This window comes from Zeugodacus cucurbitae, chromosome 2, assembly GCF_028554725.1.
Source record: "Zeugodacus cucurbitae isolate PBARC_wt_2022May chromosome 2, idZeuCucr1.2, whole genome shotgun sequence".
NCBI lineage: Eukaryota > Metazoa > Arthropoda > Insecta > Diptera > Tephritidae > Zeugodacus > Zeugodacus cucurbitae.
Genome location: NC_071667.1, coordinates 35197842 through 35214163, shown reverse-complemented (window position 1 = coordinate 35214163; position 16322 = coordinate 35197842). Strand labels below are relative to the sequence as shown.

Below are 16322 nucleotides of genomic sequence, written 5' to 3'. Positions count from 1 at the left end.
TGCTTGATAAATTTAAAATTTTATAATATAGAAATATGTTGAATTTGAAATGTGCACAGAAATGATTTTTGTTATTCTAGTGGATTTCATGCTGTGTGTTAGTTTAAAAACAATAAATAAATAACTTGCGAGAGTATAAAATGTTCGGTTACACCCGAACTTAGCCCTTCCTTAATTGTTAAAATTTATACTCTCGCAACGAAGTTGCTAAAAGAGTATAATAGATTTGTTCACCTAACCATTGTTTCTAACACCTAAAACTAATCGAGTTAGGTATGGAGTTATATAAACCAAAGTGATCAGCGTGACGAGTAGATTTGAAATCCGGATGTCTGTCTGTCCGATCGTCTGTGCAAGCGATAACTTGAATAAAAATTGAGTTATCTTGATCACACTTGGTACACATATTCCTTGGCACCATAAGAAGGTTGCTTTCGAAAATGGGCGAAATCGGTCTACTGCCACGCATACAAAATGACGAAAACCGAAAACATATAAAGTGCCATAACTAAGTCATAAATTAATCTATAAAAGCAAAATTTGACACAAAGGATCTCACTAGGAAGGGCCATATTTGAATGTAAGTTTTTCAGGAAAGTGGGCATGGCCCCGCCTCCTATTAAGGATAATAACCAAGCCGACCTCCCATACACAGGTTATGTTGAAAATTACTAAAAATGCTTTAATTCAGTAAGGGAAAACACTAAAAACCTTAAATTTCATTATAAAGAAGGTACAGAAGGGTTGTACTCATATTGGTATAGACAATTTTAAATGGGCGTGACTCCGCTCACTTAGAGGTCAAAAGCCATATCTCCGAAACTGCTCGACCAATTCCAATGAATTTCGGTTTATAATATTTTCCTGGCATTCCAATGATATGTTGTGAAAATACGTTAAATCGGTTCACAACCACGCCTACTTCCTATATACCAGACCTTTGAAGTCCATCTGAATCGTTTACTATACAATGTATGCAGTAAGCATTAGTGAAGATCTTTTGAAGAAATTAAGAGGGAATATTATTCTTCTAATAATATGTCTCCGAGCCAAATGAAATCGGGTCGTAACCTACCCCAGTACCCATATACCTAATCCTAGGGTTTCCAACTTTAAATGGATTTTATACCGCATATATGACGAATATATGGGTCAAATAGTGTGTTGTATTAATAAAATTAAATAAATAAATTGCGAGAGTATAAAATGTTCGGTTATACCCGAATTTAGGCATTCCTTATTCGTTAATTTTGTTTTAAAAATATATACGACAACGTTCGGTTTGTATATCAACCTCCCCTGCCAACATTTTCTATCGCAAAAGTCACTTATAAGTGACTTCAAGAAGTTACAATTCAACGTCTGCGATACATTTTTTTCATCGTAGAAGTCACTTCCTTATTGAGAAGTTGTTCCCCGTGGACGTTACTTTCAGAAGTTAAGTATTAGTTCCTTGTGGAAGTTACGTATTAGTGACTTGTGGAAGTTAAAATTTGCGTTTTTAAATTTTTTATATTTATTTCAATTCAAAAATGTATTACAAAAAAATAAATAATTAATTCATGTGATTTCATTATCAGTTCATTAATTGTTTGTTTGTTTTTTTTTGTACTCTGTCTCGGGCGTGTAGTATGTGCTGTTGACACACTTTATTTATATCCATATCGGTCGAGTTCGAATATTTGGAATGACAGGCATCTACAGGAAAATAGAATTAATGGATTTCTTTATAGTTATAGTTTTATGTGAAATATTACTTTTTATTAGTGCAAATGTTGTAAAGCGTTGGATACTGGGTTTGTCATTTGTTCCACGCCAAGTTAAATTAAATTAAAATTAAACTGCAGAAGACACAAAACCAATGAACCAGATGTGAACAACTTCTTTTTCTATTCTGTTGTTTTCATCTAATTTCATTTTGCAGTAGCTCCGACTTCAACGTCGGTGATCCGTTCATTGTTTATCTTTTGCATAACGGGACAACAATCTTTAATTTAACGTCTGGAAGTGACTTAAAAGTGACGCATTTGGCGTTTGACACGTGAACGTGACAACTATCTTTATTTTAACGTACGGAAGTGACTAAAGCGTGACGTATTTGGCGTTGGCGATAAAAGACACTTCCAAATGTTGGCAGGGTCTAAACACTGATTTACTCAAGCACTTCTATTTACAAGTTCTTTGTGTTCTGATGGCAAGTGAAGCGCGTATGTGTATGTGTGCTGATACATTTTTTGCCACACATGATTCAAATCAGTCCAGCAGAAAATTGTTGTTGTTTGCTGTACTTATAAATTTACCCATAGATTTACTTATAGTTTACCCAAAGTTTCATTTCAATTCAAACAATCGTCCCAACGCTATGAACTGACATGATACGATTGCAACCGAGACCAGCCATACCGTTTACACGATCGTGATTGCCGAAGAACAGATTGTTCGTGTTGCATCAGATCAGTTGACGCTGGCGGCTACCCTATTGATTAACAATGTTTTCTATGCTGAACTGAATTGATTTGATTGTGTTTTTGGCACGACTGTTTGTTCTGATTTAATCATACTCGTTGCAGCTCTCTGGTAACTAACTAAAGTTAGTATTTAAATGTAATAAAAACGTTAGCAAGAAATATATCAAACATGATTTAGGACTCTAGAACAAAGCTTTGAAGAACTCTCAAAACCTAAAAATATATCGCCCTGTTCAGTAATGGATTACTGCCTAGGCCCTCGAGGCCTAGGGCGGCACAATTTGGGGGCGGCAAATTTTTCAGTCAAAATTTTCAATCTGATATAATGTAACGACAATACATTTTAAGGATTTATTCTGATTTTTTTATATAAATTTACAAATAAATATCTATGGAATAGAATGTAATTCATTTTCTGATTAACTTTTTTATTCGTGAGTGCAATACTGATAAAAAGTGTTTTATAACAGAAATAATTTTATTTTCAGTCGATCTTCTTGTTAAATTTGATCCGTTTTTATCAGAACATTTAAAATTATATGCGCAACCCTGTCCGTGGAAATACTTCGTATTTATCAAAGACAATCTACGAAGAACTTATATTATTAATTCAAAATAAAGTATTGTAACATATTTCTAAAGAAGTGCAATCTGTTAAGCATTTTGGCGTAATTGTGGATTCCACGCCTGATATTGCTCATGTTGATCAACTCACGATAATTATTAGATATGTACGTAACAATGGTAAAATTGTCGAAAGATTTCTGGAATTCATTCCAAATACTGGCCATAAGGCTAAAGATATTGAAGATGCTTTGTTAAAATCTCTTGAGGATAATAGTTTAAATATAATGAATTGTCGTGGTCAATCCTACGATAATGCAAGCAACATGTCAGGTTTATATTCAGGAATGCGAGCACGAATCAAAACAACTAATCCATTAGCTGAATATGTTCCTTATGCGGGTCACTCTTTAAATTTAGTGGAAAATTGTGCAGCTGTATCTGTTACCGAAGCAGTCGACTTTTTTTCTACTTTGCACGAATTATATAATTTTTTTACCGTTTCGACACATCGTTGGGAAATTTTAAGACAGCATACAAGTTTAAAACTTAAAAGCTTTTCTCAAACTCGTTGGTCGGATATGAGAGATAAACAATTTTCTGATTAAGAAAAAGAAGCCAAGCCAAAGAAGCCAGAAGACACCCGTCGTATAAATACCCGAAAACTTCAGGCAGACAAGTCACGGGAAAATGAAAAAACAGCTTTATCTGGAGAAGAAAATTTTCGAACTAACGTTTACTATCTAATTTTAGATACTTTAAGTGTACAATTGGCAGGACGTAAAAATGCTTAACATAATCTTTACGAAAATTTTAATTTTTTTGACAATTTATATGAAATAGATACCAATGAATTAAAAATTCGCGCAGATGAATTAGTTATTCAGTATTCTGATGATTTGGAAGATACTTTCGCGAATGAATGTATTCATTTGCACTGTCAACTCAAAGATTCTCTAATGAACACAAAAGATATACGTTCCGCGCAAGGATTATACAATTTTTTGCATTCTCAAAATGTTCAAGATGTTTATCCAAATGTAGACATTGCTCTACGTATTTTTTTGAGTATTCCGGATACGAACTGTTCAGGAGAAAGATCGTTTTCCACCTTGAAAAGAGTCAAAACGTATTTACGCGCAAGTATGTGCCAAGAGAGACTCAATGCTTTAGCACTACTGTCAATTGAAGCCCAACTAGTTCAAGAAATTGATTACAACGACATAATTGATGATTTTGCTCAGACGAAAGCCAGAAAGAAGATATTTGAAAATTAAGTTATACATTATAGTTTAAGAAAACTGACTGATATTTATGTTGTTAATATTTATTTGTATTGTTTAACAATTATACTTTTATGAAATAAATATTAAATCTTAAAAATATGAACGGACTCAAAGAAATAAAAGTTCATCCTTTAAAAAGGGCGGCTAATCAGACAGGGCCTAGGGCGTCAAAATACTTAATCCGCCGCTATATACATATATATCAAATATTTTTTTTCAATTCAGATATTTGATGAAGTTGATATTTCAGATGAAGGAGAAGAACGTGTTGTTGAACGTTGTTATATAAAAGTGATTGATTACATAACCATTTATCGGGAGATTTCCAAAAAACCCTGGGCGAACCAGAGTCCGGAGATATACATAAGTAAAAAAAAACCGCGAAATATGTACAATGAAAACTATTTATTTAACATCAGGTTTACACGGTAGTTACGCAACAAAACCTTTTGAGACGAATTATCAGAAACCAATCCTTTACACTTGAATCGCTCGAGACTGAAATCCAAAAAATAAAGCGATCAAATAATCGCCTCGATATAAAGCGGTTTTCAATAAGAGCGCTTTTGTGAAAGTACATTCGATGCCATTATATATGGAAGTCGATTTCTTTTACATAACCACCACGGGCACGCTCGCAGAAGTCCAGACGCTGAACCCAATTTTCGACGGTTTTCAAGCATAAGTCGACCGATACTGCTGCAATTTTACGTTCGATATTAGTACGAAGTTCATCAATCGTCGCTGGCATGTTGGCATAGACCATAAAGTTGACATAGCCCCATATGAAATAGTCTAACTGGACTATTTGACTGGCCCATTTCGTGAGATAACACGTTCACCAAACTTAGATTAGATTAGGTTGTAAGGCTGTTTCCCAAAGGGAGTCAACAAAGCGCCCTGAACCTACTACAAATCTGCAGAGATTTTAAACTTCTATATCGCAATTTCGCGAGCTTGTTAAAAAAATTGAGATCGGAAAAATTTTTTTCTTGATCTCGCAAAAGCGGGACATTCCAGAAGAAAGTGAGGAGATGATTCCACTTCATCCTCCTCCATGCAGCTTTTACAGCTAGCGTCCGGTACGATTTTTAACCTTACAGCGGGGATCCCGATGAAACAAAGGCCAGCAAGAACCCCTACGACTAAGGAGAGGTAAGCTTTACTGAGTTCGGTAGACCTCGCGTGGATTAACTTATGACAGAAGGTACTGACTTATCTTCTCATTCACCTGTGCTAATAAAGTTATGTAACAACCCTTATTCGTTGAGCCAAAAGTGGGTCTAACATCTCACAAAACGAACTTGTTAAAATATAAAAAATATTTGAGTAGCCACATTCATATTGATTTAAAAATAAATACAGAAAGAGATATTGATGAAAGTATAAGGTAATTTAATGATGTAATAACAAATGCAGCTGTCAAAGCAACACCGAATAGAAAGAATAAAACGATTAGTTAAAAAAAAATTACTAATAATGAAATAGAAAAGCTTGTAAATGAGAAAAAAGCGATCTAGACGTGAATTGCAGTTAAATCGTTCCTCTTCTACTCAGCTTCAACTGAAATCTGCTGTACGAAAACTTCAAAAAAGCACTTCAACGCGAGGAAGAAAACTACACTCAAAATTATATAAAGAAACTGAGTCCAAATTCAAGTAAACGAAACTCCAATGACTTGACTCCCAAAAGTCAATGAAGCCTAGTCGACTCCAACATGCTTATAAGAGGCTTGGGTGGAAACTGGTGACGATGATAAGGCGAATGAAGTAACATATCTTGGTATTCACTTGGATAGAAGGTTCATGTGGAGAAAACACATATCGAGACATTTGGATGTATGGATGTATGGCATTCAACTGTGGGGTACGACCTGTGGAACCAACATCGATATAATTCAGAGATTCCAATAAAAAATGCTTAGAACAATCACGTGCTCACCATAGTACATGCGTAAAGAAAATATCCATAAAGATCCTGGTTTTCTCATGGTAAAAAAATAAGTTGAAGACAGCAGAAATAAATATATATCTAAAATCCGAGACCACCCAAACACATTGGCTAACGCTTTAGTACATTCGTGTAATCAATCACGTCTAAAAATAAGAGATATGGCTGCATACTAAAGAGCAACGTTTCACCAAAACAACTCAATCACTTGGTTGAGCTTGTCTAGTTTTAATTAGATTTAAGATTCCATAACTTATTGTTAGGCTCCAAAGTGCAGATTCAATAAATATAGAAATATTGAAAGAAAAAAATCTGTTATTATTGAGCGGTAGCGATACCCATTCATAGTAACTTACCGATCTTGATCATCACGGAAGAAGTACGGCCCAATGACGTCGCCGTCCCATAAACCGAACCAAACCGTAATTTTTTCGGAATGCAATGGTGACTAGTGCTGCCTGAGCAATAGCACATAAGTATTTTGCTTATTGACGAAGACATTCAGCCAGAAATGAACGCTCATCCCTGAAGATGATTTTTCGATGAAAATCCGGATCAAGTTGTTCCTCAGCACAATTCATGAACATACGACGATTCCGGTGGTCAAGCGGCTTCACGTCTTGTTTTGCATAAGCTGAAAGTATTCGGCATTTTTTTTTTTATTAATTTAAAAAATATTTTTTTTGGTTTGAAATTTGTTTACTTTTGAATTTCAAAATTTGAATTTTTGAATAAATGTTAACCCTTACATCAATGGCAACAAACATGTCAAATTCGGGTAAAAAAATGAAATGTCATATACTTAGTTCACTTTGTTGAATACACTTTGCTAACTATAAAGTAGACAAATTTCAAACCAAAAACATATATTTTTAACTGAATAAAATAAAATGCCGAATACTTTATGCTTGTGCAAAACAACTCACGGAGGTAATTTGTCAATGTTTTATGCTCCAACTGTTTTCTATTTTATTGTCAAACAAGGGTATGTCAAATACTTAATTCACTTTGTTGAATACACTTTGGTTTACATTAACTTTTTCATTATCTTGAACAATATGAAACCATTTGAATACATACATATATGAACATGTATATTTGTTGCGATTTTTCAGTTTGAACATAAAACATTGGTAAGTTGCTTCCATGAGTAGTTTTGCACAAGCAGATAGAATTCGGCATTTTCTTATAATTATGTAAAAATATTTTTTTCGTTTGAAATTTGATTACTTTACAAATAAGTGTAAAGAAAAATTAAATGTCATATACCTAGATCACTTTGTTGAATACACTTTGCGAAAGCATATAAAAATGTAATAGTATCTTTGGTAGAAACCATGATTCAATTCAATTGGTAAATAAACAGCTTTCTCACAATTTTTAACACCCTTTCTGCGTCAACCAAATAATAACGTTTTTTTGCGAAATACAGTTGAACTTTCTTAGCTTGAATCATCTTAATCCACAAAAAAATTTCGAGGTTTTAGAAGTTTAGCTGTGAAATATAGATTTATATACAGTTTTATTTATTTACTTCGAATGAAGTTTTATGTACATACGTTAAAACATGTATTCTGCTAAGCTACAGTCACAAAGGCATTCCAATTGATTGTCCAGTGTGGACCATGATAAATATAAAGCAAGTTTATTTAAAGTATAAGCCAGTATCCCTTTTTTTGCAAGGACGTTTTTGAAACCTTTTATAATTGTGTCATGTGTAGAAACCATATGTCAAAATTTTAAATATACATAATCCATAATCATCTTAATATATAAAAATCACGTGTCACGTTGTTTGTTTTCGATGAACTCCTAAACTACTGAACCGATTTTAATGAAATTTTTAACACTGTGTGCAGTTTGGTCCAACTTGAATGATAGGATAGTTTATAACTCTCCTTATAGTCGCATTATTTATTTATTGCAAATTATTTGTTTATTATTAGCAAAGAGCTATCCACCAGTTGGTGTCGCTAAGTGCGCTATGTTACAGTAGATGGCGCTACATTTCTTTCTAAATTTTCATGGATTTAGGCTGTCATAACAAAAGCTGCCACTTGCTAAAAACATTAAATGAAAATGCGTTGTTTGAAGTTTATATTATTTGTGGTAAAGTTATACGAATCTATGACTTCCAATATTCTAAATTTAAGAAAAAATCACATACAATCCGTGAAATAAATAAAGTTATGTACATATATATGGTCAGACAAATAAGCAATGCTGCCACTCTTTTCCAGTAAATCTTCCACGAATTTGGGAGATTTCAGAGGAATTTAGGAAACGCAGAGTTGATTTCTGCATGTATATCCTAAATGCAAAAAAAAAATTTCATTTATTTGCATTTAGGTATAGAATTTTGTATGGCTAATGCCCGGTTTCACAGTCCATACTTAAGTATTGTTGCAAACTGAGTAGTCGTTTGCGTTTCACAGTCAATGCTTAATTTCTATAAAGTTTTATTATGATATATGGCATCGTTATGGGCAACATATGTTTTACAAATGTCATTCATAAAAATATGTTTGAAATATTTAAAATATAACAGACAATACATAAATTTGAGAGGAAAATTATATCAAAAATTGATGAAAACAACAAAAGAACCCCAAATTTCATCACTAGCGAGTCGGAGCACCTATGGGAACTGAAGGAAAATTATAAGCTGTTATTGAGTGCAAACGAATGGACACTTGCCCTACGCTACGAAAGATGTCGCTGAAAATTCAAAGCAAATTCAAAACAAAAATCAGCTGTTATTTAAGCATTGCCTCCCAAATTAAATGTTACATGTTATCAACTAACAATTTTGTAATTAACTTATTTGTTAAAAACTTGAATATAAAATCAAAAATGAACTATTTTATGAAAATTTGTGCTTATTATCAACTCTACGAAAATTTTCATCAATAATTTTAAAAATTTTGACCTCAAGTTCAAATCTCAATCCCGTGGATTTTTATACCAGATATATACTAAGGTTTCCGTCTTTATTCATAAATAATAATTTCACTGTAGTGAATAGTTTACTACAACACAGCAAATCTAAAAGTGAGGAAATGTTCATTCTGAGAATTCGAATGATTCAAACCGATTTATCGTTTAAGTTCAAAATTTTACAGTTTCATATGTACATACATAGGTATGTATGTGTCATGTTAGCGTGTTGGAGAGCCATCTTCTTTATTTGTTTACACGCTACACAACAAAACAAAGAACGAACTTCGCCAAAAATATTTAAATTGTTCAGAGACGTTATTCCCTGAATATATTAACATTCCATACAAATAAATGGCCTTGAAAAGAGTTCAAAAAGCGTTTTAACTATTTCAAATAAAAATTGGGCGGGGCGAAGTTTGCCGGGTCAGCTAGTTTATATATATATATTCTATGTAATGTATTTTTAATATGCTAATAGATGTAAATTCAAAAAAAAAAATAATAAATTATTGTTCATAATTTTTTCTAGGTAGATTCAAACCACTCCGTCAAAACATCACTCGAAGATAACAAACATATTAAAGACACTGGGTTAACAGGACAGCTTTGTGGAGCTAATTACCATAAGTATACAGCTGAAGAATTAAACACTTTAATTCTGCGTGTGCAAACCGCTAGAAAAAAATGTAACGAAAATGTATCGGATAGCAAATAAAAATAAATACAGTATGCACATTTACCTATACATATAAAGGTATGGTGTGATAACTAATCTCCTTGAAAATCGAATATCCACGTTTTGAACTTTTGTGTTTGTCAGTTTAATCCCTGTATTGCCGGTTATGTAAATTCGATTGACCGATTTTCTGTACATTTTTATACTCTCGCAACCTGTTGCACAGAGTTTAAAGTTTTGTTCACATAACGGTTGTTTGTGTCACCAAGAAATAAAAGAGTTAGATATGGAGTTATATATGGGGCATTCTCTGGAAAAAAAGCCACTTGAAAAAAAAAGTTCTTTATTTACTTTGGCAATTATATATCTTATAGTACATGCAAAACCTAAAATAAAACATATGGTTTTAGGTCTGTGTAACGCGGGGTTGCCATATTATAAGGGGCCAAAGTTTTTTGTAAACAAATTTTCGAACCGCCATAACTTTAAAACTAATGAACAGATTTTAAAACACCATGTGACTTTTTTGTACAGAATTTCTCAAACTTTGAAACTGTATATCGTAAAAATTTTTAAAATTAATATTTCATAGCAAAAAATGAAAAATTTTTTTTTGGAATTTTTAACAACTTATGCCCCCTTCGATTTTTTTCGAAAATATCTTAAAATGTTCCTTATTTCATCACCTTTTTTAATAATTTTTTTATTTTTTTTGTATTTTTCAAATTTTTAATTTTTTTTTGTTTTTGTTTTTTATTTAAAATTATCACGTATTTGAATCTAATCTACGTAATAATTAAAAAAATAGCAAAAACCAAAAAAACAAACAAAAAAATTAAAAATTTGAAAAATACAAAAAAATTAAAAAAAAATATTAAGAAATAAAAAAAGGGATTAAATGTCTGCTACGTCCACGTTGTTCATCCTGGGTTACGCTAAATTCTGATAATAATAGCGCATAAATCAATGATTTTTCATTATGTTCTGAGTTGGTTTTTTATTTGTAGCTCATACAAATATTGCTGTCCCAAAATTCCCTTTGGGGGGTAAAAAGGTGATGAAATAAGGAACATTTTAAGATATTTTCGAAAAAAATCGAAGGGGGCATAAGTTGTTAAAAATTCCAAAAAAATTTTTTTTCATTTTTTGCTATGAAATATTAATTTTAAAAATTTTTACGATATACAGTTTCAAAGTTTGAGAAATTCTGTACAAAAAAGTCACATGGTGTTTTAAAATCTGTTCAATAGTTTTAAAGTTATGGCGGTTCGAAAATTTGTTTACAAAAAACTTTGGCCCCTTATAATATGGCAACCCCGCGTTACACAGACCTAAAACCATATGTTTTATTTTAGGTTTTGCATGTACTATAAGATATATAATTGCCAAAGTAAATAAAGAACTTTTTTTCAAGTGGCTTTTTTTCCAGAGAATGCCCCATATATATAAATGATCAGGATGACGAGTGGAGTTGAAATCCGGATGTCTGTCCGTCCGTCTGTCCGTGCAAACAATAACTTGAGTAAAAATAAAGATATCTTAAGGAAACTTAGAACACATATTCCTTGGCACCCTGAGGAGGTTGCTTTCGAAGATGGCAAAATCGGATCACTGCCACGCCCACAAAATGGCGAAAACCGAAAACCTATACAGTGTCATAACTTAGCCATAATTAAAGTTATGGAAATAAAATTTGGAACACATGATCGCATTAGGAAGGGGCACATTCGGATGCAATTTTCTTTTGAAAAGTGGGCATGATCCCGCCTACAAATAGGTTTTTTGTATATATCTTGCAAACCAAAAACCCTGTATAAACCAAACTTTCTGCAGTCGTTTCTTTTAGCCATTTCCTTATGCAGTCAAAAAATGAAAGAAATCGGATAATAACCACGCCCACCTCCCATACGAAGGTTATGTTGAAAATTACTAAAAGTGAGTTAACTCACTAACGAAAAACGTCAGAAACACTAAATATTGCAGAAGAAATATCAGAAAGAAGCTGCACTGAGCTTTTTTTACAAAATGGAAAATGGGCGTGGCGTCACGCACCTATGGGTCTGAAACCATATCTCAAGAACTACTGGACCGATTTCAATGAAATTCGGTATGTAATATTTTCATATAATATGACACGGGTGGAATATGGTAGAAATCGGTTCACAAGCACGCCTACTTCCCATATAACTCAATTTGGAATTCTTCTGATTCGTTCACTTTATAATATATACATTATGAACCAATAAAGATAGCAGCATAAAACTTTACACAAATACTGTATTTGAGCTGTGACATCACTTGTGGAAAAATTGTCAAAATCGGACCATGACTTTTCAAGGCCTAAGGGTAATTTTTCACCGAAAATATAGGTAAATCTCTCAGATATTTTAATGTAATTCATTCCCTCTGAATTTTTTTCTTATAATAGTTTGTCTCGGTACCAAAAATGGTTGAAATCGGGTCATAACTTCCCCCTGTACAGGAATTACCTAAGTCCCATATACTATTTATGATGATTTTCGTTATTCTACTAAACTTTATGCCGAATTTATGGGTCGAATTGTGTTATCTTCATAAAATTGCATTAATAAATTGCGAGAGTATAAAAAGTTCGGTTGCACCCGAACTTAGCCTTTCCTTACTTGTTTTCAATAATTATTAATTTCATAACTTGTTTATTTTTCGCTATTAGGATTTTTTTAAATGATTTTATTAAACTGTTCTACTGTTACGATTTTTATTTAAAATTCGAGAACTTCATCTGAATTCATGTATCGAAATAATTTTTATACTCTCGCAACAAATGTTGCTAAAGAGAGTATTATAGTTTTGTTCACATAACGGTTGTTTGTAACACCCAAAACTAAACGAGTTAGATGTAGGGTTATATATACCAAAGTGATCAGGGTGAAGAGTGGAGTTCAAATCCGAATGTCTGTCTGGCCGTCTGTCCGTCCGTGCAACGGATAACTTGAGTAAAAATTTAGATATCTTGATGAAACTTGGAACACATGTTCCTTGGGACCGTGAGAGGGTTGCTTTCGAAAATGGGAAAAATTGGACCACTGCCACGCCCACAAAATGGCGAAAACCGAAAACACATAAAGTGCCATAATTAAGCCATAAATAAAGCTATGGAAATGAAATTTGGTATGAAGGATTGCACTATGAAGGGGCATATTTGGATGTAATTTTTTTGGGGAAGTGGGCGTGGCCCCGCCCCCTACTAAGTTTTTTGTACATATCTCGCAAACCAATAGAGCCATATAAACCAAACTTTCAGCAGTCGTTTTTTTAGCCACTTCCTAATACAGTCCAAAAATGAAATAAATCGGATCATAACCACGCCCACCTCCCATACAAAAGTTAGGTTGAAAATTACTAAAAGTGGGTTAACTCACTAAAGAAAAACGTCAGAGACACTAAATTTCACATAAGAAATGGCAGATGAAAGCTGCACTCAGATTTTTTTACAAAATGGAAAATGGGCGTGGCGTCGCCCACTTACAGGTAAAAAACCATACCTCAAGAACTACTCGACCGATTTCAATGAAACTAGGTTTGTAATAGTTTCCTTACATCCCAATGATATGTTGTGAAAATAGGCCAAATCGCTTCACAACCACGCCTACTTCCTATATACCAGAACTTTGAAGACAATCTGAATCGTTTACTTTACAATATATAAAGTGAAGATATCGGTGCAGAACTTTGCAAAAATACTATGTATATATCTATTACATCGTTTGATAAAATAAAATAATAGGGGGATTCTCTTGCCCTTTCACGGATGGAAAACGTTGTAACAAAGTAAATTTTTGGCAAACGTTTGCCGGCAATGCAGCCACTCCATGTCACTTAATCGCCTTCCCCTCAGCTGTGTCCGCGAGTCCTGCTGAGTTCATAGAAATCGAGATTTTGGAGCCAACAGAGTGTGAAACTGCAAGTGCTGCACCATCAAATTAAGTACCTCCCACCGCACCTGTAGGTGGAAAATCTTAAAATTAGAAATGAACGAAAGAATATCTAAATACGAAATAAATAGAAAATAATCCAATAAATATTAGTTTCATACAATTCAAATGTTTTTTATTTATATATATTAAGGAAAGGTAAATAATGAATTGGTAAATACAACCGTAAGTTCATGCAAATTGCTAATTGTATGTCTAAATTTTATTGGCCTCCAAACACTAGTGCACAGTAATCCCCGCTTAAGTGCCATTTCTTAACATGCATGTCTTTTGAGACACTTAAGCGGGAAGACACTTAAACTAATCCCGCTTAAGTGCCTCGAGGTAATTACCAAGCTTTTTCTCAAATACTTCGATCTAAAGTTTTTCTTTTAGAATGAAATTTCACATTTATTTCTTATTAATAACAAAAATACTTACTAATAACAACAAATATGAAAAAAAAAAACAATTCAAATTTATGTACATATATGTTTTCCTTTTGTTAATACTCAGCGCGTTCAATGTCAAAAATATTAAGAGGCACTTAAAAGAGGAAAATTGCAAACAATTTTATTTTTGTGGCCTAAATATTACAGGCGTTTAAGCGGGAAAGGCACTTAAGCAGAGGCTCTGAAGCGGGGATCACTGTCATCCGCTTCTCCGTCGTTATCGACAACCGAATCTCTTACATATTCTGAATGAACAAAAGTGGTTCGTAATAATATGTTTACATATAACGAGATTATTTCCATTTACGAGCTTAACTCGATAATCTGTAATTAAGAAACGATATTTTTCATACAAAATTCCTCTCTTGATAATCCGAGATTTTAAAATTATCTCGTTTTATACAACTAGATTTTCGGTGTTACTCCTATTTTTATCGAAAATGAAATGTCAAATTAAAATGTAAACCAAAATGGCCGACAGCGTGGATAAGAGGTTTGTAAATATACTTATAATAAAACATTAATTTACAATATATTTAAATCCATACATTTTTCAGAAAGTAGAGATCCAAGTGGAACAAGGAAGAAGTTGAACTTCTCCTGAGCTTGTGGACGGAATAATTATGAGTTGTTAAACGGAATTGGCATGTCTATAAAGATATGTCTATGGAAATGGCCGCCAAAGGCTTTGTAGTGAATGAAATTCGTGTGAAAACACACAATTTAACAAATAAAAAAAGGTAAGATTATTTAATATTCCTGTTCATTTAATATTCATATAAATGTTTTCAAAAATGTACCTATTTCCAGAGATGATAGGAAAATTGTTGGTCCCTCTGGTGGCAGCCCTTCCACTTGGGAATATTATACTAAAATTAATGGCATTCTCGGCAGCTATAAAAGTTTCAATTTGGAAACATTGGTGGAGGAGAGTAGAGGCTAGTGAAACAAAATAGAAATTTGAATAGTTTGTATTTATTTTTATAAACTTTTATTTATTACAGTTTACGAAGTTGTGGAGTGTGCACTCTCCCCAAATAACTCTTTCATAGATTCGCAAGAAAAATTTCCGCCTTCAGTCGAGGAACCTGTAAAGAAAAAGAACAAGACAAATACATCAGTTTATCAATATGAGTTTTTGGATGTATTCCAGGCTTCGAATGCCAAAATACAGGCTGAAATTGAAGCAATTAAGGAGGACGGCAGGTAGGCCATGGAAATTGAAAGAGAGAGAAATTCCACACTGGAAAAATTTCTGGAAGTTTTTAAACAAAGCATATAACCTCGTAACTGAGTAGCGCGTTGCCTATTACGCGAACGATGTGGTGTTTGGCGGACTTCACCGCGGCTTCCCATAATCCTCCGAAGTGCGGCGCCCTCGGTGGTATAAAGATGAAGTTGAACCCTTCGTCTGCGGCGAATCCCTTCAATTCTGGAGCCTGGGCCAGAAATGCTTCTTTCAGCTCGCGCAGCTTGCGGTCGGCGCCGACGAAGTTGGTGGCGTTGTCGCTGAATATTTTCTGCGGCATTCCTTGGCGTCCAATGAACCTTTTTAGGGCGAAAATAAATGAATTAGAAGAAAGGTCCGAAACTAATTCTAAATGTACTGCTTTTGAAGTGAAGCAAAAGAAAACTGCAATATATGTTTTGATGGGTGGTCGACCGCGTATTTTTAAAGTTGTATATATCGGACCACAAAAATCTACGCCACATATAAGAAAGGGTCGTAGTGCTCGAAGTCTTTCGGCTGGCAAATTTCCCATAATTTGATTTTGCAACTTCGGCTAGTAATGAAAACAATGCATACAGTTTCTTACGGTTCTACTGCAAGCTTCTCGGGCATTAATTAGCCATATGCGTTCTCGAAGAAGCGCAACCAACGCTTTAGCCCCAGCGTGGTGATTTCGAATGTGCAGGTACCGTAAATATGTTATAACGAAGTGCGAATTTTTATTTAGTAATAGCGGAAATTTGGCTTCGTATGGGAGAGGTGCATTTAATAGGCGACCTCCTACTTGGATTAATTGAAACGA

The 16322-nt window shown here is 33.5% G+C and overlaps 2 protein-coding genes and 2 long non-coding RNA genes across 5 annotated transcripts in view; 2 read left to right on the top strand and 2 right to left on the bottom strand.

Annotated features, from left to right (window-relative positions):
• LOC105220033 (molybdopterin synthase catalytic subunit) overlaps positions 1–9997 on the top strand; it is a 126681-nt gene extending 116684 nt beyond the window's left edge. For both annotated transcript variants that reach the window (XM_054226134.1, XM_054226133.1), the window contains one exon: positions 9738–9997. In XM_054226134.1, the coding sequence (XP_054082109.1) occupies positions 9738–9778 (41 nt within the window). In that variant the 3' untranslated portion in view covers positions 9779–9997. The remainder of the gene's footprint in view (positions 1–9737) is intronic.
• Positions 3022–9741, bottom strand: LOC128920006 (uncharacterized). The gene is made up of 4 exons (XR_008470123.1): positions 6972–9741; positions 6625–6902; positions 6260–6580; positions 3022–6191 (listed from the first exon to the last, which is right to left on the bottom strand). It is a non-coding gene; the product is annotated as an uncharacterized LOC128920006 (long non-coding RNA).
• Positions 9998–10784: 787 nt separating the features above from the next.
• LOC128920008 (uncharacterized) lies at positions 10785–15430 on the bottom strand. Its single transcript, XR_008470125.1, has 3 exons — positions 15292–15430; positions 15090–15228; positions 10785–13866 (listed from the first exon to the last, which is right to left on the bottom strand). It is a non-coding gene; the product is annotated as an uncharacterized LOC128920008 (long non-coding RNA).
• On the top strand, positions 14700–15499 carry LOC105220370 (uncharacterized). Its single transcript, XM_011196809.3, has 3 exons — positions 14700–15029; positions 15100–15227; positions 15294–15499. Exons 1-3 carry the CDS (start codon positions 14950–14952, stop codon positions 15497–15499), a joined length of 414 nt encoding a protein of 137 aa, XP_011195111.2. The 5' UTR covers positions 14700–14949.
• The last annotated feature ends 823 nt before the right edge of the window (positions 15500–16322 follow it).